This window comes from Mus musculus, chromosome 6 (genome assembly GCF_000001635.26).
Source record: "Mus musculus strain C57BL/6J chromosome 6, GRCm38.p6 C57BL/6J".
Classification (NCBI taxonomy): Eukaryota; Metazoa; Chordata; class Mammalia; order Rodentia; family Muridae; genus Mus; species Mus musculus.
This window is the reverse complement of record NC_000072.6, coordinates 120,892,852-120,917,530: the sequence shown is the minus strand read 5'-3', so window position 1 is coordinate 120,917,530 and position 24,679 is coordinate 120,892,852. Positions and strand designations below refer to the sequence as shown.

Below are 24,679 nucleotides of genomic sequence, written 5' to 3'. Positions count from 1 at the left end.
CACACACAAACACACACCAACCATGTGATTTTTTTTTTTTTTTTTTTTTTTTTTTGTCTTCTCAGATCCAGTTTCTCTGCTCAGGAACAGCAATTTCCATGGTTCTATTTACTTCCTCATACTTCCAGAATTCACTTTCTTGTTTCTCTTTCACTTTTGTCACTGTCACGTGTCCTTTGGGGGTACTGGCTGGCACTTAAGTATATAGCATTGGGACTTCTCTGGACAGGGGAACTAGCTAGCAGTTTGAGATTATCTGCTAGCCTCCTGGTTCTTTCCACATTCATCCTTGCTGATTCATTCCATGACCGAGAACCCCGCAACCCCCATCCCTGCCTTCCCCACAAGAGTTTAAAAATTCTGCAAGCAGCTGCGCAGGAGAAACAATAGGGACCTCCCAGCATCTCTGATAGGGCCGATTCTGACAGGGTCACTAGTCTTGAGTGTGCCAACCCTGCTATGTAATACATCAAGACAATGCGGAGAGGTCGGGATCAAGTATGACACCCCATCCTCACGAGGGCAGGTCGCCCAGGCTTTGGGGACTCTGGGGAGCGCAGGTTCCGGGTGTACCTTCCTTCCTGTCCCCCGTAGCGAGCCGGTAGGACCCTTGGGTTTCCGCAAAGTGTGGCCAGTCGGAGGGCGGAGCATCCGGAGGGCGGGGCTATCACAGGGGCGGGGCTCCCGGGCGAGCACGAGGAAAGGTAGGTGGAGTAGAGCGCCGGGCCGAGTGTGGCTCCGCAAACCTTTGCCTTAGCCCGTTCGCCGCCCGGTACCGGCGCAGCGGCGTCTGCGTGGTGAGTATGCCCACCCTACTGGGCGCCCCCACAGTTCCCCTCTGGGAGGACGGGGTCGGCACGGAGCTCAGTTTCGTATGCTATCGATCCTTCGTGATGGCGGGGCTCTTGCGCCTTGATGGAGGCGGGGTGAGGGCGCCGGCCACAGGGTGCCACCGCGGAGCTGAGGGGAAGGCACTCACTCGAAGGCCTGGGGCGTGCGCCACTCGCGGTCCCCCTCAGCGCTCGGTCCTGGTCCGCTTCGGGCAGGCCTCCTGGTGGACCCGGGGTCCCCGCGGTCGCGCGCCACTCGGCAGGTGCGCGCAGAGCTGGAAAGGCGGGCCTGAGGTCTCGCTGCGCTCCGCTATGGCCACCCACAAAAATCAACAAGGAACGGCTACAGCCCACAAATGGGCCCTGCAAAAGCCCTGGAACCCCAACCCAGGGAACACAGACCTTGGAAGACTGCAGCGAGGGGCACCTTTCCTACACCCGTGGGCACTACTGTGTGCACAGCTCACACTCACGCCTGAACTGTGAGGAAGTGGCTGACCCCTCCGCATCTCCAGTACCCAAAATGGTTTGAAAATGTGCACAGACTGGTTGCTGATGTTTTTAAAAAGTTTGTTGAATGGTTGGCTGAATAACCCTATAGGATTCTAGAAGAAACCCACAGTCTTCAGCCACCAAGTGGCCTGGGCCCACAAGGATTCACACATTCGTTCATTCATTCTTTCGTACATTCATTTACATACTCAACAAATAAGTGTGGACCAGGGACGGATCAGGGTAGAACTTTGTGGGTGGTGAGAGGCTGGAATGAAGAGCTCTGTAAAGGACCAGGTGGTGTTGAGTATGGGACTTCTAGGCTGGGCTTGACCTTCATCTGATAAGCCACATAGTTCTGAGTCAAGAGCATCCTGAGGACCCAGGCAGGGCTCCCCTACTTTCCCAGGCTACTGCCTGGTGCCATGGCCAGGATTGCCCTTACTGGAAGACTACCTTGAAGCCGGGTCTAGGATAAGCTAGCTGTGGAATGGAGCTGGGAGAAACCACAAGAAGGATGTGGACTTTCCACATTCCAGCTCTACCCAACCAGGAGACTTTGCAGCCCTGCCCCATCCCCTGGGACTTGGTCCCAGGCACTACCCTGGCAGTCAGCTCTGAGTGTTTCCATGGGGGGGGGGGGAGCCTGATCCAGTGCTGGGGCTGAGTTCAGAGGCTTTAATACTTGAGTGGGCTGAGCTCTAAGAAGGACTCGGCTGGGTGGTGGTGGGGAAGCAGGGTGGCGATTGTGTGTGTCCTGGCCTCTACTGCCTCTCTTGCCCAGAGAGGGAATGGCAGGGAGGTTGGCTTATTACAGCTGGGTTAGCAGGCATTTCACCCACTGACGCAAGGTGCTATCTCCTGGCTACTGCGGGGTGGAGTTGGGTACAGGCTTTGGTGATGGCAAGTGAAGAGAAGCCGGCTGGATGTGGCATGCTCTATAAAGAGATTTAAGTAGCCCCAAGGTGGCCAGGTTACTGGAGCTCTGAAGGATGAGTTGAGGGTGTACCTGAAAAGTGGGCTGTTAGGGCAGTTACTGGCGAGGCTGGGGGAGGGGAAGTGATGCTCACAGCTTGAGGTTACCTGGTTCCTCTTATTTGCAAGAAAGAATAGCCTACGGGGGGGGGGGGCACAGTGCTGGGTGCCTGGCCTCCGGAAGGAAGGCCTGATGACACAGCCTTTTAGACCTTCCGAAGGGCACTGCATGCTTTTCCAGCTGCCCTTTTGCTCTCTAGTGGGAAGCTGAGGGTTGGGGACCCACATCTAGGCTGTGTTCAAGACCAAAGAGCCATTCCTCATCAGGGAGACAGTGAATCTGATGGTTCCAAGGATGAGAGTTGGAAACTGCCCGTCCATAAGAAGCCCCCACTGTGGGTCTGTGGTCACTGGACATTTTGTCTGTGGTTGTATCTCTGGCCACCATTTGCTGGGCCGTGGCTGTGGAGGGCAGCTGGTGTTTCTGTTTCTTTCTGGGCACGCTGCCTGGCTGGCCAGTCTCAGAGGCCACATGTATTTTTCCTCATAGTCTGAAGGAGACAGATAAACTGAAGCTTCAGGTTGGAGGGCAGTGATGGGCAAGTGCTATACAGAGCCTTCTGGGTCTGATAAGCCCACAGAGAGCTTTGTTTTCCTTCTCAAATTTCTTTTTTTAAAAGGCAGAATGTCGCCCAGACTTGTCTCCAACTCCTGCTCAACAATACCTCCTTGCTGGGCCGTGGTGGGACACCTTTAATCCAAGAACTCAGGAGACAGAGGCCAGTGGATCTCTGAGTTCCAGCCAGGGCTGTACAGAGAAACCCTCCAACAAACAAACAAACAAAACAAAACAAAAGAGTACTTCCTGCCTCGTCCTCCTAAGTACTGGGACTACAGAGTGTATCGTTTATTTTAATTAACTCATGTCGTATTACAATAATTAGAGACTAGATTATTACTTCCTTCTTCAGAAAGGTACATTGGGCAGAGAGGGGCTAATTTACTTACCCAGGGTCTCAAAATCAGGTGGAAAACTCCCAGTTTAACTGTACCACCTGATTCTCAGGCTGCGCCCTGCTTCCCAAGGGAGGTCCATCTGTGGAGCCCAATAGTCCTCGGGGGTAAGGAACAGAGAGGATGCCCACGGTGTTGTTTGCTTTTTTAACACTAGGGAAAACCCCGGCCTAGTGTTTGTTCCATGTGCATTCTGCCACTGAGTCAGACATGCACAGCCCCTTCCTGTGGACTCTTCCCCCTAGCAGGTAGAGGGAGACAGGGCAGCTAGGTGTATGAATGGGGAAGCTGGAACTTTAGTGCCAGGGACCTTTATGGTGGGGTTTCCCCCACGAACCATCCTGGCAGATGTCCACAGCAGATGTCTCCAGTTCACTGTGTCTTACTCTCTGACTCTTCTCCCTCGACTTTCGCTGGTCCAAACAGGGATATTTCCGACAAAAGGGTGGTAGCATCTACCCTGAGCTAAACAAGATGAAAGGCAACCATTTCTAGAGGTGCTGCCATCTTGAAAATTGAGTTCTTAGTTGGCTTTATGGGCATTTATCCTCACAGACATGTTAGCCTTCCAAAAACATTCAAACAAAACCAAGTGAAATCAAGGGAACAGAAAACAGAGGACAAGTGTTTTGTGCTCTCTTCTCTTCTCCCACCCCTCTCCCTCTCCCTCTCCCTCTCCCCCTCCCCACCTCCCCCTCTCTGTCTCTGTTGGTGTCAAGTGACTTCCTCAGTCATTCTCTACATTTCCCTGTGTGTGACAGGACTCTTCACTCACCGATTTAGTAGACTGGCTGGCCAGTGGGCTCTAGGGATACTCCAGTCTCTGCCTCCCCAGCACTCGGATTCTAGGCTCAGAGCACTACACTAGCCTTCCCATGGTCCTCGTGATCCCAGCTCAGACCCCTATGCTTATATAGGCCTGGAGTTTACAGACTGAGCCATATCCTAGCCCTGGTTTGCCTTAAGTTACCCTTCTTCCCCAGTAATGCAAACAGACATTAGGAAGTACTTAGGAGCCAGGTGTTTCCCTACTGGCCCCTGGATCGGCCTAAGAAGGGCAGTGTGCTTTCTGGCACTATGCCTGGAAGGGTGAGGATAGCTAAACCCTGGCCCAGGACTGGGCTGTGTGGAAGAAGGCAGCCAAATGTAGTGAGAGTTTGCCTATCTGTGTGTCGTGAGACACAGGACAGATGCTTTTTTGCAGTTTCCTGCATAGTTTCTCTAGTCTGGAGGGATCTCCTGGCCCATAGTGGGTCTACTGTCACCATGATGGCCACAGCCAGGGAAGGCCTGTACTGCCTTAGGCTACTGTTCCCTCCTTCAGTGACAAACCTTCTTTGTTTTTGATTTTTTTGTTTTGTTTTGTTTTGTTTTTTTGGTTTTCGAGACAGAGTTTCTCTGTATAGCCCTGGCTGTCCTGGAACTCACTTTGTAGACCAGGCTGGCCGCGCCTAGTTTTGTTTTTGCTTGTTTTGTTTTGTTTTATGAGGCAGGGTCTCACATATACCTGAGGCTGGTTTTTGTCTCACTATATACCTGAGACTAGCCTTGAACACTTGATTCTCCTGCTTCCAGCTTCCCAAGTGCCAGGATTACAGGCTTCAAATCTTTCTTCAGAGGCAGTAAAAGAACAGCTGAAGCCTGGGTACTCGAGATTCCAGCTTGTGTGATCCAGAGCCCTTGGCTGTAGGCTTTTACCTGAGCCAGCAGTTTAGTTTTCATAACTGGTGTATACATACATGTTTCTCCTGTAGTGGTGCTGTTCCCAATAAGTACGTTACCTCAGCCCACCTTATGTGTCCTCAGAACAGACAGCTAGCCTTCCAAGGACAAGTGTGACTGATGGGGTAAAGGGACCCTGGAACTCACCAGAGCCACCCTCCTCTAGCTGAGGACATAGAAAACCTTTACCTGGATTTCTGTGGGAACTTCCCAACAGGCTTTTCCTAACCAGTCTTGGAAAGGTGTATTGAGACTGGGTGACACCATCTGGAAGAGGCCTTGGAACCCACAGGAGCCTACCATGCCTCCTCAGTCTGGCGTGTTGCTATCTTATAGCATAGACCTATCTTCCCTTGAGTTCTAGACAAGGCAAGTTTCTGGCCAGGACATGGTCTTGTTTTTCTTTGAGCATCTTCTAGAAACCAGGGAGACCATACCACAAAGCCCTTACTGGACTGACTACTGCATGCGCACCTCCAGGAGCCCATCTCATCAGGCAAGGTGACTGCTGTCCTGTCTCTCTGATGGAGGCCATTGCCCCTTTAACAAACGAGGAAAGGTCGCTCTCCCCTCTAGGGTGTGGAAGACAGGAAATGGCTGTTACCCAATGCAGGCCCACTGCCAGCTCTGCCCTCAGAGCACGGTGCAGACAGTCCAGTCGTCCTCCATTGGATTCTCTGCTGGGCTAGGCACTCCCAGTCCCTCTGTGGCTAAGCTAAGAAAAAGAGAGAAAAAAAAAAAAAGAGTAAAGCATTGGGGGTGGGGCAGGAAGAGAGCACAGGCGTGCAAACATCGCAGAGCGGCCTCTGAGACATCTGTCTGCGCCCCTGTTGGCTCACCCTTAGGACATCTGACTCCCTTTCTGCTAGCCATCTTGTCCCACCCAATGCTTAGATATTTCAGAAGCCTCGGTCCTGGGTAGGGAGGGAAAGCAGGTCTCTGTATCTTATAGGCCTCAGACAACCAGGACAGCCATCTTCTGCAGGCCTAGTGAGGCCCCAGGGATGGGCAGCTTCAGTGGCATGGTGCACACGCCCTTTTCCACACCACCCTTTGGCAAGATTACTTTCTGTGCTAATGGTTAAAGGCAGAAACCTTTGCCCACTAAGCAGTTGCTGCGCCCCTGAGCTACGCTCTCGTTCTTAAAACCATTGTATTGCTGGTGTGGTGGGTCAAGTCTGTGATGCCAGCACTTGGCAGGCCAGGGCAGGAATGAGAAGGAGAACAAGTTTCAAAGCAAGGCTGGGCTTCATAGTAAGAACTTGTCTCCAAAGCCCAAAGAAAGGGCTGGAGATACAGGACAGCTGGCAGAAACCAGGCACAGAGGTTGGCATCTGTAGCCCCAACACCCGGACAGTGGAGGCAGGAGGATCAGAAGGGAAGACCGTTCTTGCCTGAACGTCAAGTTCTAGGCCAGGCTGAGGGCCATGCCAGGCTCTCTACTGTCTATGTATGTGGGTGTTTGCTTACACCACTTTCAAACCTGGTGCCCAAGGAGGCCAGAAGATGGGGTCGAATCCCCTGGAACTAGAGTTACAGACAAATATGAGCTGCTGTGTAGGTTCTGGGAAATGAACCCAGGTCCTCTGGAAGAGCAGCCTGTGCTTTTAACAACTGGGCCATTTTTCCGGCCCATATTCATTTTTATTACGTGTAGTTGTTTATTTCATTATGGGACATCCCACAGCATGCACCTGGCTATCAGACTTGCGGAAGTCAGTTCTTTCTTTGCCCAGTGTGGGTCCTAAGGCTTCATTCAGTTCATGTTGGCAGGCTTGTGCCCCCTGCTTTAGATGCCACGTCATCTCCAGCCACTCACATATTCTTGCTACCCGTTCCTTGTCAGATACTTTGTAGACGTTTCCTCCCCAGGCTGGATTTGAACTCACTGTGCAGATCCGTCTGTCCTGTTTTAGCTTCCTGGATGTTGAGATTACAGATAGGAAGCACCATGTCTGACTCGGTTTTATCTTCTCAGGAGTGTCTTTTGAATCATAAAAGTTTTCAACTTTGAAGACTACGTTAGGTAATTTTTTTTTCTTTTGTTACTTGTGCCTCTGGGCTATGTCTAAGACGTTGCCTAATACAAGATAATTGAGACTTCCTCTCGTGTTCTCTTTTTAAATTTTTTATTTTATAAATTATGTGTATCGGTGTTTTGACTGCGTGTCTGTGTACTATGTCTGTGTCTGGTGCCCCAAGAGGCCCAGAAAAGGACATTGGGTCTCCTGAGCCTGGAGTTTCAGTTCTGAGCCAGTGGATCCTGGGAATCAAACCCAGGTCCTCTGGAAGAGTAGCCAGTACTCTACTGCTGAACCAGCTACTCTCCAGCCCCCACCCTTCTTACACTTAGGTCTATCTGTTTTGGTTTGGTTTGGTTTTTAAGAATTTGTTATTCAGGGGCAAGAGAGATGGCTCAGCAGTTAAGAGCACTGACTGCTCTTCCAGAGGTCCTGAGTTCAATTCCCAGCAACCACATGGTGGCTGAAATGGGATCTGATACCCTCTTCTAGTGTGTCTGAAGACAGTGACAGTATACTAATACATCAAATAAATAAATAAATAAATCTTTTTAAAAAATAAAAAGAGAATTTGTTATTCAAAGCCAGGTGCATCTCTTTGGGAGGCTAGCCTAGTCTACATAGTAAGTTTGAGAACAGTCAGGGCTACATAGTGAGACCTATCTCAAAAGAAAATCTGTTATTCAGACTGGAGAGATGGTGACTCAGTGGTTAAGAGCACTGGCTGCTCTTCCCGAGGACTTGTGTGACTCCTGGTATCCACATGGGAGCACGCCACCCTCTGTAACTCCAGTTCCAGGTCATCTGGCACCCTCTTCTGGCCTCCACGGGCACCAGGCACAGAGATACATGCAGGCAAAACACCATATACATCAAATAAAAATAAAATAGTTTGTTATCTTTTTTTTTGAAAGGAAAGACAAAGTTTTACTTTTAAAAAAGATTACAAGCACCCCAAATAACATGTAATGAGTTGAGTCCTCGCATCTCGTGATTTGGGTTAGGATACACTAACAGCAGCCGGAATAAGCATACCATATTGACTGTCCTAAATTATCCAGGCTAGAGTACTGTAAGGCTGGCTGCTACTTCATAGGAGTTGCTAATAGCTATTACTACTTTTCCATAAATAACGCCCCTGACCTTTAAGAAAGTAGAAGGGAACAGCTTACTCCCTTTCTTTCAAAGAATTTTTTCTACTTGACTAATAAAAAAGTCAGCACTGATATCCATTACTTGCAGAAGACACAGGAAACAGGTGACAAACACTCCTTAAAGACACACAAGATAAGAAGATGGAACTTCAGGTACATAGCAAGTCGGTACAAAAAGCTAGATTTGATACTCTTAAAACGTGAAGGGTCCTACAACGGCATAGAGAAATAATTTAATGCCTTCCAGAACAGAACTCGAGCTCTGTGGAGGTTTCCTATTCTATGGGGGCAGATCTCATGCCAACCCACAGAGCAGGCGCTTCTACCTCCTATCCGTTTATGCGGTAGTTTTCATGGATTTCTGGCTGGATGTCACACACAGAGGCCAAGAGGTCATTCAGGACTCCATCCCTGTTCTGCTCGAAGTGGTTCTGGAGGACGTTCATCTTCCCCTGGGTCTCCTCTTCCACCTCACTGCTGCAGCTGCCATGAGACCCCAGTGCTGCAGCTTCCTTGGCCTCTGCAGTACTGTTCAATTTCAGCCTGGCGGCTTCTTTGGCCTGCTTCGGCCTCCGGTTCTTTCACTTGCAGGCCTTGGACACCTTCTTGGCTGCCTGCAGTAGCTGCTGGATGCCCCGCAACTGACTCTCGCCATTGCTGAGGGGACTTTGGGCTGAGAAAATGACCTAAGTCAACCAACGGCTCAAACATAGTCAGAAGCCCCTCCGTTTGATGTCATTTAATGAGCCTTTCTGTGTAGCTTCAGGTCACTCCCTGAGGCCTGGAACACCCTGAATCTTTTCAGCTTTTCTGCTGAATTTGGCTGTCACCAGGACAGACTGCTGAGGGAGTGTGTTAGTACTCCAGAGGAGCCCAGTTGTCACTATGACTGGAGCAGCGCAGTCTTGTTTGTGGCACTGTTGGGCTATGTCTGCTCACTGACAGTTGGGATCAGTTCCTCTTAGGTGACTCATAACTGTTGCGGTAAATCTCCTCCCAAATATGCCCCGGCAATGAAAACACAACACAGTTCATATGAATACATGCTGTGCGCCTAGATTGGGCAGATCTACCGCTACACTACCATCTTCCACATCTATGAGACCCCTTAGAACTTGCGGTTTCTCCAGGCCTTGTGCTTCTGCTCCACTTTTCCCCTTCTTTCTCCTTGTCTGTGTCCTCTCCCTCTTCCATTTTCTCTTTGTTCTCTCCCCCCACCTTCCGCTCCACCTTCCCTTTTATCAGCCCAAACTTCAGCTCCCCTTTATTTTACAAATTAAGGTGGGAAGCAGGTTTACAGGAAATCACCTGAGTGCTGACTATGTCCTTGTTCACAACCACTCTCAGGAGAACGGAATTAACATCAAATATAATTAGCCCCAGGGCTATCTGCAACACATAACAACTATGTCAGTGTGATCTGGCTCTATCTGCGAGAGTTGACCCTCTGGTGATGCCCTGACTGAGCGTGTCCTGTGCTTGCTAATGCTGTGGTGCTGCCCCTGGATGGTATGTCCACGGCCAACATATGTCCGAAAGGAAAGCCCCTGTCAGCTGTTGTTTTTTTCAAATTTATGTCTATGTGTGTGAGTATTTTCCCTTTTTGTATATCTGTGTACCACATGGGTGCCCAGTGCCTGTGGAGGCAGATGCCCCAGTACTGGTGTTACAGGCAGTTAATATGAGCTGGGAATTGAACCCAGGTCCTTTGGAAGAGCAGCCAGTGCTCTTAACTTCTGAGTCCTCTCTGCAGCCTTCTTAGCATCCATTTTTAATCTTTTGTATGACATCTGGCAGAGGTAGGAATTCATGCCTTTTGGGGGGATAGTTGGCTATCCCAGTGTCCTTGGTTAAAACTGTCTGTTCTTTCCCTGGCGGTGGCCCGGGTCAGTGTCTGATGAACTCGATGCTCACTGCTCTCTGATTTCTTCAACCAGGCCCGCACCTTCATGACGTCATGACGAGAGCTATGGGAAGGTTTGAAATCAGGAAGTACAAGTCTGTCATCCACTTTGTTCCTTTTCAAGAATGGCGATTTTTGAAAATGTCCTCCGCGTTCATGTATGGATTTAGGAATTGTTTGTCACTTTCTGGAGTATTTTTTATAGGAATTGTGTGGAGTGCTGTAGTCTGATAGTGTGTTGTCTCTTCCAGCCCCTGACAGGTGCTTGCCTTCCGTTGTTTATCTCAACAAGTTTTGCAGTTTTCGTTTAGTGTCTAATGCTCGTATAACATTCGCTCCTAAATGCTTTGTGCATTAATTTTGTTCACGGCACTGGGGTTGCTCTCAAGCTCTCGGTAGACGTGTGTTCTACTGTGGAGATGCAGGCCGGGTCTTAGGATTTTCTGTCTCTTGGTAGCACAATAATCATTTCATTTTATTTTGGGTTATGAGTAGTGTATAGAAAAACAGGACAGCAGGGGCTTGCTCTCTGCTACTTTGTTTTCTTCATGAATTCCTTGGGTGCTGTGTGTAAGGTCATGTCAGATCACTGTGTTCAGGGGCTTCCAGAAGATTCCACTGTGCAGCTAAGCTTGAAAATTGCTGAGGAAGCTGGGCACCACAGCACCTACCTGTCTTCCTGAGGCCTGCAAGGTAGCGCCAAGAGTAGACCTCGCTGGCGGCGTGCCTGGCACCCCCCGCCTGCCATGGAACTTGTCTTGGTCTATGATTGGTACATGATAGACAAAGAGGCTCTTTTTTGTCACATCAAGGATTCAGCTTTGTGACCTTAACGTTTGTTCATCTTTATGAATAGGTGACATAGCTGCTTTCTGTTGGGGGGCTGGGAGAGCACACCCGGTTGCTGGACTGTTTTCTCTGCGTCCTTGGTCGCAAGCTCGGTTGAACTGTTTTGTGTCCAAGGAGAAGAACAGCATCCGTTACTGGACCTGTGAGTTTGGGTCTCTTTGTCCTGCCTCCCTCTCCCTGCCTGCCTATGTGTGCTCGTGTGTGTGTGTGTGTGTGTGTGTGTGTGTGTGTGTGTGTGTGTGTGTGTAGAGGGAACCTCAATTGAGAAAATGCCTCCATCAGATTTGCTTGTAGGTAAGCCCGCAGGGTATTTTCTTGATTGGTGATGGTGTGGGAGGTCTGGCTTACTGTGGACAGTGCCGCTCCTGGGCAGGTGGCCCTGAGTTCTGTAAGAAAGAGCCTGAGCAAGACATGGAACAAGTCAGTAAGCGGCCCCCCTCCCTGGCCATGACTCCAGCTCCTGCCTCCAGGTTCCTGCCTTGACTTCCCTCAGGGGGAGGGGGACGGGGACGGGACCTGAGAGTTGTTGTGCTGAGATATGTACTTTTCTCCCCAAATTGTTTTTGGTCAAGTGTTTTATTACGATAGAAAGTAAACTAAAACACACTCTCCCCACACACACACTGACTCCACCCCACACACCGTGAACACAGGGCCTTGAGGATTCCAGACAGCTTTGTTTTGTATTTATTTTGGGACAAGGTCTTAGAAAGTTGAACTTGTGATCCTCCTGCCTCAGCCTTTTGAGTAGCTGGGATTATAATCTGTGTCACCGAGTTTGTTCTTGACCTAAGTAGTTGAGAAGAGCCTTTGCTCTTGTGTAAATGGGAAAAGGTGCTTTAGTCACAGAGGTTTAGGCTCTGGCTTCTCACTGATGCAGCACCAACTGGACGAGACATTCATACAAATTAAACATTTTAGGATTTTTAAAAAGTGTGTTTCAATGTTACATTTGCGGTAAGAATGAAAATACAGGAATTATGTCGGTGCATTGGGTGTTGTAGATTTGTGTGTGTGTGTGTGTGTGTGTGCGTGCACAGAGTTTTGAACTGAAGGTTTTGCTCATGCTAAGCATGTGTGCTATCACCCAGTTCCTCTGAAAAAGCATCTCTAATAGAAACTGCCCATTCTCGGGGACTCCGGGTAGCAGAGCAGCTTCCGCTACTGCGTGTTGACTTTATTGTGCTCTTGGCTTTTTAGACATTGTGGGAAGGGGTGGACAAAGCTCACTGCTTATGAAACAGTCTGGGTTTGTGTCATTAATGGATAACCATGCCTATTCTCGTGCATGTGACCCTGTGTTAATTGGATGTCCTACCACCTAATGCTTCTTACAACACTTGATGTTTACTGTTTCCAAAATTGGACCTAGATTTAGAAAAAACAAAACAAAACAAAACTTGATTTGCTTATTTCTATTTTGCATGCTGGGGATGGAATGCTCAGGCCTTACTCTTGCAGGCAGGCATTCTACCATCAAGCTGTGTTCCCAGCCCTTTCAGGAGCCTGACACCTAAAGCTGAGCTTGGGCAATCCTGGAAAATCTCAGGTGTGGCCATTTGTATTGTAAAAAGGGAAAATTAGGGAGAGATGGAGGGATGGATACTGGAAACTGAACTCATGTCCTCTGGTAGGATAGACAGAACACTTAACCACTGAGCCTTCTGCAACCCCCTTTAGAGAGAGAGAGAGAGAGAGAGAGAGAGAGAGAGAGAGAGAGAAAGAGAGAGAGTGTGTGTGCGCGCGTGCATGTGTGTGTTACACACAGAGGCCAGAACAGCTGTCCTGGAACTCACTTTGTAGACCAGGCTGACCTCGAACTCAGAAATCTGCCTGCATCTGCCTCCCGAGTTCTGGGATTAAAGGCGTGCGCCACCACGGCCCAGCTTTCAAGACAAATTCTTAACCGCCAGTCCATCTCGCCATTCTCCAACCAGTCCCTTAAAAATATTTTTTTTTCAGGTGTTGAGGGTCTATCCCCGGGACACAGGCATACTAGGCACGGCTGAAGCACTGAGCTCCACACCACAATTGGGTATTATTACCGTCTTACCCTCTAGGTTATTGATATGCTGCAGAATACAGATATTAATGCAGGCACTTGTCCACAGGCCTTTGTCCAGTGCAGTGTGGTTATTATCTTACAGCTATTGGCAGTCTTGCCTGCGTCTCTAAGTTCTTCTGTTTCTCATCATCTGTGCATATGGTTCTTTGTCATTTGAGTTTTGTTTATTTACTTATTTGTTTGTTTATTTTTATGGAGACAAGGTATCGTATAGCCCAGCCTGGCTTCCAGCTCACAGTGTTGAAGAAGGCGGCCGGGAACTTCTGCTTCCTGCGTGCTGCAGTTACGGGTGTGTGCCATCGTCTCCGGCAGCCCGGGGCTCTGCATGCATGTGAGGCAGGCACTCTACCAACAGGGCTGCATCTCAAGCACCTGGGCAGTTTTAGCACAGTTCCTTGGTTTCCCATTAAGTAATGAGTTAAATATTTAACATATGTCCATTTGAAAAGATGGAAAACAACTTCTCCTGGTCACTCGGCATTCATCAGCCAGAAGTCTGGGAGGCTTTTTCTTCTCTGGATCTCCACTTGGCGGCGTTCTCTGCCTGCTCTGTAGCCTTTGATAAGTGGATGGCTGGGTGCCCTCTCCGTAATATTTATCACATTTTTCTCGGTTACTTGTATAGATAAACCTCAGCAGGGCAGGGGCACAAGGACACCCAGCTCTGTGTAACAGTACTTTGTACCTTCCTCCCTATTGGTGTGTCCCAAGTCTGCACTTCGGGTGGGCGGGGTTTTGTGAAGTTCAGAGTTTTCAGCTACTTCAGGGCTTTTGGCTTCTACAGTACAAGAGAAACTTCCAGGTTCCTGGGAGAGTGAGTTGGAGTCTGAGTAGTGTGACCCACGTGAGCTGCTGTCCATTCCTCTTACTCAGGACACAGCTCTCTGCTCAGAAATAGCTCTCTCGTCCCAAGACTCCACCTGGTGGCTTCTGGAAGAAGTGGCCTCTGTGATGGTGGAGATTGACAGCTCTGACTGTGATTGACAGCTCTGACCACCATGAGGTGCATGCAAAGTGCTTTCACACCTGTCTAATAATTCTGGATGTAATGAGAAATACCAAGCAAGGTGTTTTTTTTTAATTAGAATTTTTATTCATCACTGTGTGTATATGAGGGAGGTGAACTCATGCGTATGGAGGGAAGAGGGACCTGGAACCGGCTCCTCTTTGACCTTTCACATTGTTCCAGGGATGGAATGCAGGCCATCTGGCTTGCTGACTGGCACATTCACCAGCTCTCTTGCTTGCATCTGATCTTAGCTTTTTTGAGGGACCTCTACACTATTTTCCATAGTAGCCATATTAATTTGCATTCTCAGTAACAGTATATACAATGAATGGATATACTTTTTTAACCATGCAACAAAACCTTTATTAACATTTTAAACAGATGTTCCGCTATTACTGAAACTTTGTGGGGGTTGGGGCGGGGGCAGGTTTCGAGACAGGGTTTTTCTCTGAATAGTCCTGGCTGCCCTGGAACTTGGTTTGTAGACCAGGCTAGCCGAAAACTCAGGGATCCACCTCCTTCTGCCTCCAGGTGCTGGAATTAAAGTTCTATACCACCAAGCCTGGCTGTACTGAAACTTATAATTTCTAAATTCAAATGCACAAATGGTTTTAGTGTAGAGTAATACCATTAGTGCCTACGGGAAATTTAGGCTGAAGAACGGAGACCATGTGTGGGCTTGAGTCTTTTCTGGATCAAAAAGAGTATGGTCATCTTTCAGCTGCTTGCCTGTAACGATGAGCGTCTGCTGGGTGGGGTGGGAGGTGCCCTCCTAATCCTGGGTCTTACCCTTCACATTCTCTGTGGTATCAGTGGGCTCTACCTCAGGGTCTGGGTCTTCACAAAGATTCACATCTTTTTTGGGGGAGGGGGTGCGTTGAGACAGCGTTTCTCTGTGTAGTCCTGGCTGTCCTGGAACTCACTTTGTAGACCAGGCTGGCCTTGAACTCAGAAATCTGCCTGCCTTTGTCTCCTGAGTGCTGGGATTAAAGGCGTGTGCCATCATGCCCGGCAAGACTCACATCTTAACCTGTTAATGAAGGGATTAAAGTGCAAAGTTCAAAGCACATCAGGGCACCTAGTTATAAGAGCCTCTGCACTGGACAAAGCTGCTCGTCTGGACATCCTCAATGAAGTTCTTCAATGACTTTGGTCCAGTCAGCTATGGTAGATCAGAAGACTTGCATGGCGGGCACGTTTTACCAGCCAAGCTGCCTTGCCGGCTCCTCCAGATGACATCTTCTTCCCATTAAGTTGGAATACATACTGTGTGCTTTGCCTCATCGTGTGGAAAGAGGAAGTGGTTGGTGGTTTGGGGGCACTGTGGTCCTGTAGTGTAGATGCCCTGCAGTCTTGCAGGAGTGTGTGACTAGCTGGGAAACCCACTAACCAGTGTGAGGATTAGCAGCAGCAGTTCTTGTGGGAAGCACCAGTTGGCCTGATCAGACTTACTGAACATGGGAAGAAAGCTGAGCTCTGGAGAACTGGCCTGGGGATGCCCAGGTCAGTGCCAGCGGAGGCTTCAAGGAGGAAGACTGCAGACCTGACTCACTGGGTCTGTGTGGAGAGCAAACAAATGAGCCAAAGCCAGCGGTGTGGCTGGGTGTGCCTCAGCTGCAGGTGTGACAGTGTCCTGTATCCCGCGGGGCCCCGCAGAGGCATTGCTTTAGGGAACAGCCACCCATGGCTTGTATATGTCCTTTTTCAGGTGATTCCCTGGACTCTGTGAGCTGGCAGTGCTTGGAGCTACACAGCTTGTGCCATGGACTCTGAGGTTAGATTCTGGTATCTTTTCATTTTGTTCATCCTGGGTGTCCCCGTTAAGCAACCTGACCCCTCAGTTGTCAGGTCTGGCAAGGTGTACCTCAGATAATCCAACAGAGTTCATCTCCACTGGCACCTGATAGGGACTTAGTACAGAATGGGGAAGGGGGACGTCCTTCCAGAAGGACGGAACGGCGTGACTGTCAGCTTGGTAGACATAGCAAGGGCGGCACAAAGGCGGGACAGAAAAGATCTGGAAGGTTCCCTTTTGCCCCAGTCAGGGGCTGAGCTGGGCTCGGGCAATAGTGCTTTCTAGCCTCCCAGTATCTCCTGCTGTCCTGCAGGGCCTCTTGAGAGTGGGCCCCTCCTGGACAACGGTAGACTTGCTGCTGTCCCCTTCTTCTACCTTGGAGCAGGAAAGCTGAGGCACAGAAGAAAGTGAAATGCTGACATTTTCTCTTACATCTTGGCATTTGACATCCTTGCCCCACATCAGAACTTGTATCTTATTGTAGATGTTTCTGACTTTATGACAACTGTTATGCACACAGTTGAGGGACATTAAGTGAAGCAGGTTTTGCTACTACGTTTTTTTGTACTACAGGGACTCATGGAACAGGCGTTGCTGAGTGCTCCTCCTTTTTTTTGTTTTTTGTTTTTTTCGAGACAGGATTTCTCTGTATAGCCCTGGCTGTCCTGGAACTCACTGTGTAGACCAGGCTGGCTTCGAACTCAGAAATCCGCCTGCCTCTGCCTCTGCCTCCCGAGTGCTGGGATTAAAGGCGTGCGCCACCACGCCTGGCGCTAAGTGCTCCTTCATAGTGCTCCTACCCAGGGCTGCTTTTGTACACACCATAGAACTGGCAGAGAGGCCGGTGAGCAAGACCCTCCCTGCTGCCTCTGATAGTGCACATGTCCCCCTGAAAGGCACAGGCAGAGTCGGACCTGGGTCCCTGCTTCCTAGAGTTTATCAGGCATCCTGTGTCTGCTCATGAGGGAGTGAGGGGAAAGAGGAACCGCTTGCTGCTAGGAGCACAGCCCGTACAGTCAGGCTCAGCCCTGAACGGAAACATGGATGGAACTGAAGTAATGACATTTGCCTGCCACCCCAGTGTCCCTGAGACCTTCCCTCGAAGCAGCTTCCCCAGTGGGTGTCTTCAGGAGGGGATCTGTAGAAGGTGGCTCGATAGCCCCTTGGTGTCTTCTGTTTGGCAAGCACACCACAGCCTGTTTCTCTGCCCCTGGGCCTCTCACTAGGGCATTTAGATCCTCCGAGTTATTGGTTGTCACAGGCCATTGTGACTCGGGTCCAACTGTGCTCTGACCCAGGCTCCCGTGAGCCTTCCTGACTCCCCTTCCACCTTAGGTCAGCAACGGTTCCGGCCTGGGGGCCGAGCACATCACAGACCTGCTGGTGTTCGGCTTTCTCCAAAGCTCTGGCTGTACTCGCCAAGAGCTGGAGGTGCTGGGTCGGGAACTGCCTGTGCAAGCTTACTGGGAGGCAGACCTCGAAGACGAGCTGCAGACAGATGGCAGCCAGGCCAGCCGCTCCTTCAACCAAGGAAGAATAGAGCCAGGTAGGTCCTGGCCTTGTCCACCTCATCCCAAATGTAGCCTTTACTGACCCCCAAAAGCTACAAGGGCTTTTGGAGCTCAGTCTCTAACCTTACATTGTCAGGCTGGTGTGTGTGTGCATGTCATGTGACTCCTGTCTTATGATCTGCATGTGACTGCCCCCAGTAATGTCCAGTTCATATGACATCGCCTGTATCAGGACAACTAATTAGAAAGTTCTTCCTTCTGATGAGTCCTGAGTTCTCTTCAGGTCTGGACCTGAGGATCCTCTCTGGACCAATATTTAAAACATGGTTTTTAAAACATATGTCCCAAACAGTTATAGTACAGCCAAAGTATGGAAATTGATTGTCTAGTTTAGGCTTCATTGCTGTGAAAAGACACCATGACCAAGGCAACTGTTTTTTGAGGGGGAGGGGGCTTCGAGACAGGGTGTCTCTGTGTAGCCCTGGCTATCCTGGAACTCACTCTGTAGACCAGGCTGGCCTCGAACTCAGAGATCCGCCTGCCTCTGCCTCCCATGTGCTGGCTAGGTTTTTTATTTTATTATTTTTTTTTATTTCTTAGTTCTTTCCTGCAACTATCAAGTCATTCAGAAAAGAGGAGTCAAGAGAGGGGATGAGGTACATTTGAAATAAAAAACTATAATGATGATTGGTCCTGCTTCTGCCTCCCTAGTGCTGGGATTAAAGGTGTGCGCCACCACGCCCAGCCCAAGGCAATTCTTATAAAGGACAAATTGGGTTGAGGCTGGCTTACAAGTTCAGAAGGTCAGTCCATTAACATCATGGCAGGAAGCATGGCAGCGTCCAGGTAGGATGGTGCTGGAGGAAGAGCTGAGAGCTCTGCATCTTGATCCAGCTGTCATCTTCCGGGCTGCTAGGAGGAGGGTCTGAAAGCCCACACCCACACTTCTTCCAACAAGGACACACTTCCTATCAGTGCCACTATCTGGGCCAAGCATGTTCAAGCCACCATGCTGGTCAAGATGTTATAACCCAGAAGTGCCATCAGCTTCAGCTTGTGGAGTTTTGGAAAGTAGCAAGGCAGAGTCCTTCGTCCTGCCATTCAGATCTGGGAGGTCTGGGACATTGCTAGTCTGGTCATGGCTGCCAGGTAAGCATCCTTCAATAGCCACACAGCACCTCATTTGTGTAGGCTAGCTGAACTTTCAATCCAGTGAAAACTCCTGCCGTTAGAGTCATTTTGCCTCCTAAATGAAACTTTAACATATGTGACTTGCTATTACCTAAAGAGATGACCGAGTATTGAAGTATCCTGACCCTCATTTCCAGATAAGGAAACTGAGGCACAGCAGAGAAATGGCTGACCTCAGATCAAACTGCCCATGCAGCAGGAGCAAGGCTCAACCAAGCTGCTCCTTCATCAGTGCAGTCACCTCCTGCTAAGCCTGTGTCACTCGGCTGCTCCTAGCCTTCACCTGTCCCCTGTCCCCTGTCCCCATGCTGTGTTTACAGCAACTGAGGAGACCTCCCTAAAGGCTGAGGTGCAGCGAGTGCTCAGAGCGCTGTGGGCAGCATGCAGGTGGGCATCACTGAGAAGTTCTTCAGAGTGTACAGGCCTGGCTCGGGCTCTGCTCCTCCAGCACGTTCTGGAGCTGCATGATTTTTTTTAAAATGCTTGTCTGTCTGTCTGTCTGTCTGTCTGAGTATGGGGTATGCACATGCCCTAGCATATGTATGGAGTCAGAGCTGGCTGTTTTCCTTCCACCATGTGTGTCCTGGGATCAAACTCAGGTCAGGATACTTCAGGACTCTAAGCACTGCTGCCCCCGATCTTGGACACAGAGGCTTCACTGCCCTCTAGTGGTTGCAAGGGAGACCAGCAGCTAGTTTGGCTTCCCTACCCCCCTCTGGCTAGTTTATTTCTTTTGAGACAGGGCCTTACCCTGCCTAGCCTGAAATTTGTTGTGTTGACCAGGCTAATCATGAACTCCCAGAACTCTGCCTGCTTCTGCCAAATGTGGTTCATTTTTCAAATGCCCTGAAGTGGTATCTTGAGTAGGCTGGGATGTGACAGGTATTCTCTACAAGCTGGGTTTTACCATAGCCTTGTCTCCGAAGCCCACCAGTGAGCCAGCCAGCCAGGCCAAAACTGAAGAGAAGCGCCAGGCAGTCCAGGAAAGGCTCAGGAAGTTCAGGGCAGCGGGAGGAGGCTCTGGCTGTGCGCAGGTGTCTGTCACTCTGTGCCATACCCGCTTCTTTCTGCATCAGTCCATGCCAGACTTCAAAGCCTGGCTTAAGTCACGAGACTGGGGATGACGAGGCTTTGCAGACGATCGATCGGCTGCAGATTGGGAGCAGGGCAAAGTAGTGGCTTCAGCAAGCCAGTGAGCAGCTGAGTCTGCCTAGAACACTCGGCGAGTAGTGGATTTAAATCACAGGGAACCGGAAGCCATGCAGTTACTGTCACCTAAGCAGAAGCAGTGAGCACCAGAGAGGCCTTGAGGAGAGCAATGTGGTGACCATGTGACAGGCATGGACTGAGGGAGGGCCTGGAGTACCGCTGAATGCTGAAGCAGTTGCCCACTGCATTAAAGCAGCAGTGACACAGGCAGGACACAGGACAGGAGCACCCCCAACCCCCCAGCCCCCGCAGCAGCAAGCATATAATCTGGGACAGGCCTGCTTCTCCAGCCAGGTTCTGCTACCCAGGCCTTCCCTGCACCCGGGGAGGGGCGGCACTCATGGTCCTCACTAGGGCAGGTGCGGAGGTAGGAAGTGGCCTGAAGCTGTTGACAGAACCATTGCTGAGTCTTGTATTTGTTGCCTAAACAGATTCTGAAAGTCAGGAAGAAATCATCCACAACATTGCCAGACATCTCGCCCAAATAGGCGATGAGATGGACCACAACATCCAGCCCACACTGGTGAGACAGCTAGCCGCACAGTTCATGAATGGCAGCCTGTCGGAGGAAGTAAGTATGACTCTGGTCTGGGAGCCCCTCTTATGGGACATTTCGGAAGTGTGGGACATTTTTCCTTGTCGAACCAGTCTTTCCCAGGAAGTAAACCCTGTCCTTGACTGCCCGTCAGCATGGTCTCTCCAAAGAATTTAGTCAGAGTACAGAGCTTAGGAGTCAGGCCTCCAGGAAGATCCCTGAAGTACCTGATCTGTACAGATACTCAGTCTTCTCTTGTGGCGAACTCCATGTCGTTCCCCCAGGGTGAGCATCTGCTGGGCTGTGTGGTTAGAATCAGCACATGGAAACCGATACAAGTCCACCTCTTGCTGGGTATACGGTGAAGGACCCAAAGCTCGTTCCTCAGCACCGGGTCCTTCCTAAAGCAGAGGTGGAGGGGTGGTGGGGAGAGGGGAGAGAGAGAAACCAAACCCCGGGGCTGTGAAGTACCTGCCCAAGGAAGAAGATTCTGTTCTTAGGACTTCCAGCAGCTGAAATCGTGGCTGCCCTCACCATCTAGATTCATTGTGCCTACATACAGCCTGTCTTTGCTGGCACTCTCTCTACCTGCCACTCTCCAGTGGCTGTCAAAGACACACACATTTGTCAACAGCCTTGGGCTCCTCCTATGGGGTAGATTCTTTAATGTGAGCCACAGAACCTGAAGCTCACTTTCCACCCCACCTTGTTTTTTTGTTTTTTGTTTTTTTGTTTTTTTTTTGAGGCAGGGTTTCTCTGTATAGCCCTGGCTGTCCTGGAACTCACTTTGTAGACCAGGCTGGCCTTGAACTCAGAAATCCGCCTGCCTCTGCCTCCCAAGTGCTGGGATTAAAGGCCTGCACTCCCCTCCCCATTTTTTAAAGAGTTAACGTTACCTGTTTCTGCGTGCACCTCATGTGTGAGTACATGAGCATGCTTGCAGGTACATGCATTGCCATCAGATCCCCTGGAGCTGAAGTTTCAGGCCATTGTGAGCTGTTGCCTATAGGTGCTGGGAACTGAACGGGCTCCTCTGGCAGAGCAGTACATGCTCTTCAGGTCCAGGGGTCCAGTATCTTCCTTTCCTGCCTGAAGGGAAGATAACATGTAGCCCCTAAAGCTAAGCTCACAGTAACATGAGCCTAAGATGTGCTCGTGTCCAGCCAATTCTGTAAGCATCTGAGTGCAGGGAAGAGCTCAGACGCCCATATGTCAGTAGTGTGTACAGGCTACTCACTAACCATGCACTGGTGAGTCTCCACGTCCCTCTCTGGTCTGTGGAGAGTGAATCCTCTATCATTTCCTCCACCCAACGTTCTTAGCTATTTAACCACCACTCCCCTCTGAAAGGCTGCTTCCTCCTTTGGCCTGATTTGGTCTCTCTGAAGGAAGAGCATCAGTAAACTGTCTTCTTTAATGTACAGGACAAAAGGAACTGCCTGGCCAAAGCCCTTGATGAGGTGAAGACAGCCTTCCCCAGAGACATGGAGAACGACAAGGCCATGCTGATAATGACCATGCTGTTGGCCAAAAAAGTGGCCAGTCACGCACCATCTTTGCTCCGTGATGTCTTCCACACGACTGTCAACTTTATTAACCAGAACCTATTCTCCTATGTGAGGAACTTGGTTAGAAACGTAAGAGCCAGCAGTGACACCAGCCCCTGCCTGCTTGCCTACCCTATTCTAATGCAGCAGAGCCTCTGCTGAAGCCCCTCTGGCCTGCTCTCCCTTTTGACCACCCGCAGACTGAGAGAGGCAAGGCTGTTTCACACCACTGATGGGAACCGAGCAAGCTGGGGGGACGTGGAGTGTTTAGGAAGATGACTAAGGGCTCAGCCCCCTAAGTGTGTGTGGTGTGCACATGGAAGCCAGAGGCCATTATTGGGTGCCTTTTTATCTCGCTCTACCTATCTTTGTGAGGTAGGGTTGGTTCTCCGTGAAGTCAGAACTTGCCGGTTAGGCTAAACTAGCAAACCCTGGGCTTCCACTGCCTGCCTTCCCTTCCCTCACTGGGGTACCAGTTGTTTAATGTGTATTGATGCTCTACCTGAATGTGTGCCTGTGGACCATGTGTGCCTGATGCCTGGATAGCCAGGAGGGTGCTGCATCATCTGGGATTGAGTTGCAAGTGGTTGTGAGCTGCCATATGGGTGCCAGGAATCTGAACTCGGTTCTTCAGGCCTCTGTAGCTCTTACTGAGCCATCTGCACAGCCCCAGGTATTATGAGTAATCAGAAAGTGACTACACTTATTTGTGTGCGCATGTTGCTGTGGGAGCATGTGTGCTGCAGCATAGTCGGTCAGGACGACTCTGAGGTCCCAGGGATTGCACTCAGCTCATCAGGCTTGGCACTGTAAGCCATGGCCCATGACTTAGATTCTTTCGAAGGGCGCTTCCCGAGGATGGAGAGAGAAACTGATAGGAGTAATAAATGAGTTAAGTGAGAATCGCTGTCAAGCTCTCCAGTAAGCCTGAGGACGGGCCCATTGCTAGGGTAGCCCTGAGTTTCTATTGCGCATGCTCAGGAAGTGGTTACACGGAGCTAAGCCCAAGGTCAGTCTACTGAGACTGCTGGAAAATGACCACGTGTTCTTAGAGTCTTGTGCTCTGGTTACACAAACCCAAGTGGGAGCTGGATGGAGATACCTAACCTGCACTAGGATTTTACAATGTTTGGGATTTTAGAACCTGTCAGAAACATTATCCGAGATTCTTTTGGGGGGAGGGGGTTTTTGTTTATTCTGGGTGAAGGCAGAGTCCACATTCCCAGATGGCAATGGAATGCAAGGCAATCCTCCTGCCTCAGCATCTGCAGGCATGCACCCCCACACCTGGGTGGGTGGAGCAGAGGACAGGTCTCTGTGTGCCAGGCAGGCACTGTTGACTGAGCAGCAGCCCAGTGCTTGTTTTCTAACGCACCGTATCCTCCAATGAGACTTACTCTGCTGCCTCTTTCTTAGGAGATGGACTGAGGAGCCCGCACAAGCCCGATGGTGACACTGCCTCCAGAGGAACCGCGACCATGGAAAGACCTTGGCCTGAAGACAGGTCCCAGAGAACAGCTGTCTCCCTATTTCCAGGTGGTGGGAACCCCAAGCTGGTGATTCACTGGACATCTCTGCGTTCAGCTTGAGTGTATCTGAAGAGTTTACGCCGGCTCCTGCATCCACACCATGTACCTTTGTCCTATCAGCTGTATGGGTTCCCACTTGGGAATGAAACTTAACAGCAGGCTGTAAGGCAGAAAAGCATCTTTGTAATGCCAAGTGACTGTTCCTGAGAGCCAGCTCTGGGCTGTCTTCACCATGTAGGTGGGCTTCTGTCTAAGGAGAACAGCATTAGGAGAGGTGCATCGGCCCATGAGCGTGAAGTCCACCCAGCCTAGTGGACACTGAAGTGCTCACAAGGCCTCCACCTGCCTTTGTAAAAGCCGAATGGCTGATCTCAAACCATGGGAAGCCCGACCGCCCCACCCCTCCTCACCCCAGCGTTTAGCTGTTTCAGGGGTCAGCTATTATCTCAAGATTTCTATCCAAGTGGAAACAAACTGAATCATGCACACGACTTATCTGTGTGGTGTCAGTTACACTCAGGCTCTTGCTACGGAATGCAAAGAACAACTCACATACCAGTGTCAAACAGAATGCACAGAAGAGACCTAAAACAGCAGCAGGTCACTCGGTTCACAAAAGGTGACTCCCAGTCAAGTCTGACACACTGTCTTGGTTGTAGAGCACAGCTGCCATCCTCTTTCCCTGGGTAACATCACAGAAGATTCCATATCAAAAGCAAATGTTCCCTCCGCTTCTGTATTTCAGAGACAAGGCCTCACTGTATCCTCAAGCGTTGTTACGTCTTGTGCTGAACTTTGCTTAAAGCTGGGATCGTCAGCACGAGCCGCCACAGCCTACAAGTATTCTAGTTCTGAACTCATCCCAGCCATGGTGGCTGTGATGGCTTGGGTGTATCATACCTGTAAATTAGTGGATTTTTCTTTAGGAACATGACCTTTGGGTGAGTATAATTGAGAAATTATTTTAATTCAGAAAGTACTTTTCATTGTGTTCTAAAAATATGTGAATTGTCTTAAGTGGTAGAAATTTGTTTCTTCAAAATAAAAGGCTCTTCTCTAGATGTTTGGGAGAGCTGTATCTCCAAATGACCTAGTACATCAGAAGGTCAGACCATCCCAGCAGAAACACACAGCTGTTTGGGTCACAGTTCTGAGGGCTGTCTTTATTCCAGCGACTTCACTAGCTCTGCTGACTGGGGACTGAGGTGTGGTTTTGTATCCCAGGACCATGTTTTCAACACTGAAAGGCAAACCAAGAGTGCATGCACTTTTAGAATATGAAACGTGACCTGAAATAATCCCCCAAGTAAATAGTGGACAAAAAGATG

General features: G+C 49.9%; 1 protein-coding gene and 1 pseudogene across 4 annotated transcripts; one reads left to right on the top strand and one right to left on the bottom strand.

The window, feature by feature from the left end:
• Window positions 1–468: 468 nt before the first annotated feature.
• Bid (BH3 interacting domain death agonist) lies at window positions 469–24,412 on the top strand. Of its 4 annotated transcripts, XM_006505409.3 has the most exons (7): window positions 665–797; window positions 10,968–11,102; window positions 15,743–15,808; window positions 17,165–17,375; window positions 20,172–20,311; window positions 21,700–21,912; window positions 23,239–24,412. In XM_006505409.3, exons 3-7 carry the CDS (start codon window positions 15,797–15,799, stop codon window positions 23,248–23,250), a joined length of 588 nt encoding a protein of 195 aa, XP_006505472.1. In that variant the 5' UTR covers window positions 665–797; window positions 10,968–11,102; window positions 15,743–15,796; the 3' UTR covers window positions 23,251–24,412. The 4 variants fall into 4 exon arrangements, with proteins under 4 accessions (XP_006505474.1, XP_006505473.1, XP_006505472.1 ...); XM_006505411.4 differs by lacking the exons at window positions 665–797; window positions 10,968–11,102 and adding an exon at window positions 469–601; XM_006505410.4 differs by lacking the exon at window positions 10,968–11,102 and having other exon boundaries at window positions 639–704.
• Window positions 7,955–8,942, bottom strand: Gm17812 (predicted gene, 17812; annotated as a pseudogene).
• Window positions 24,413–24,679: the final 267 nt, after the last annotated feature.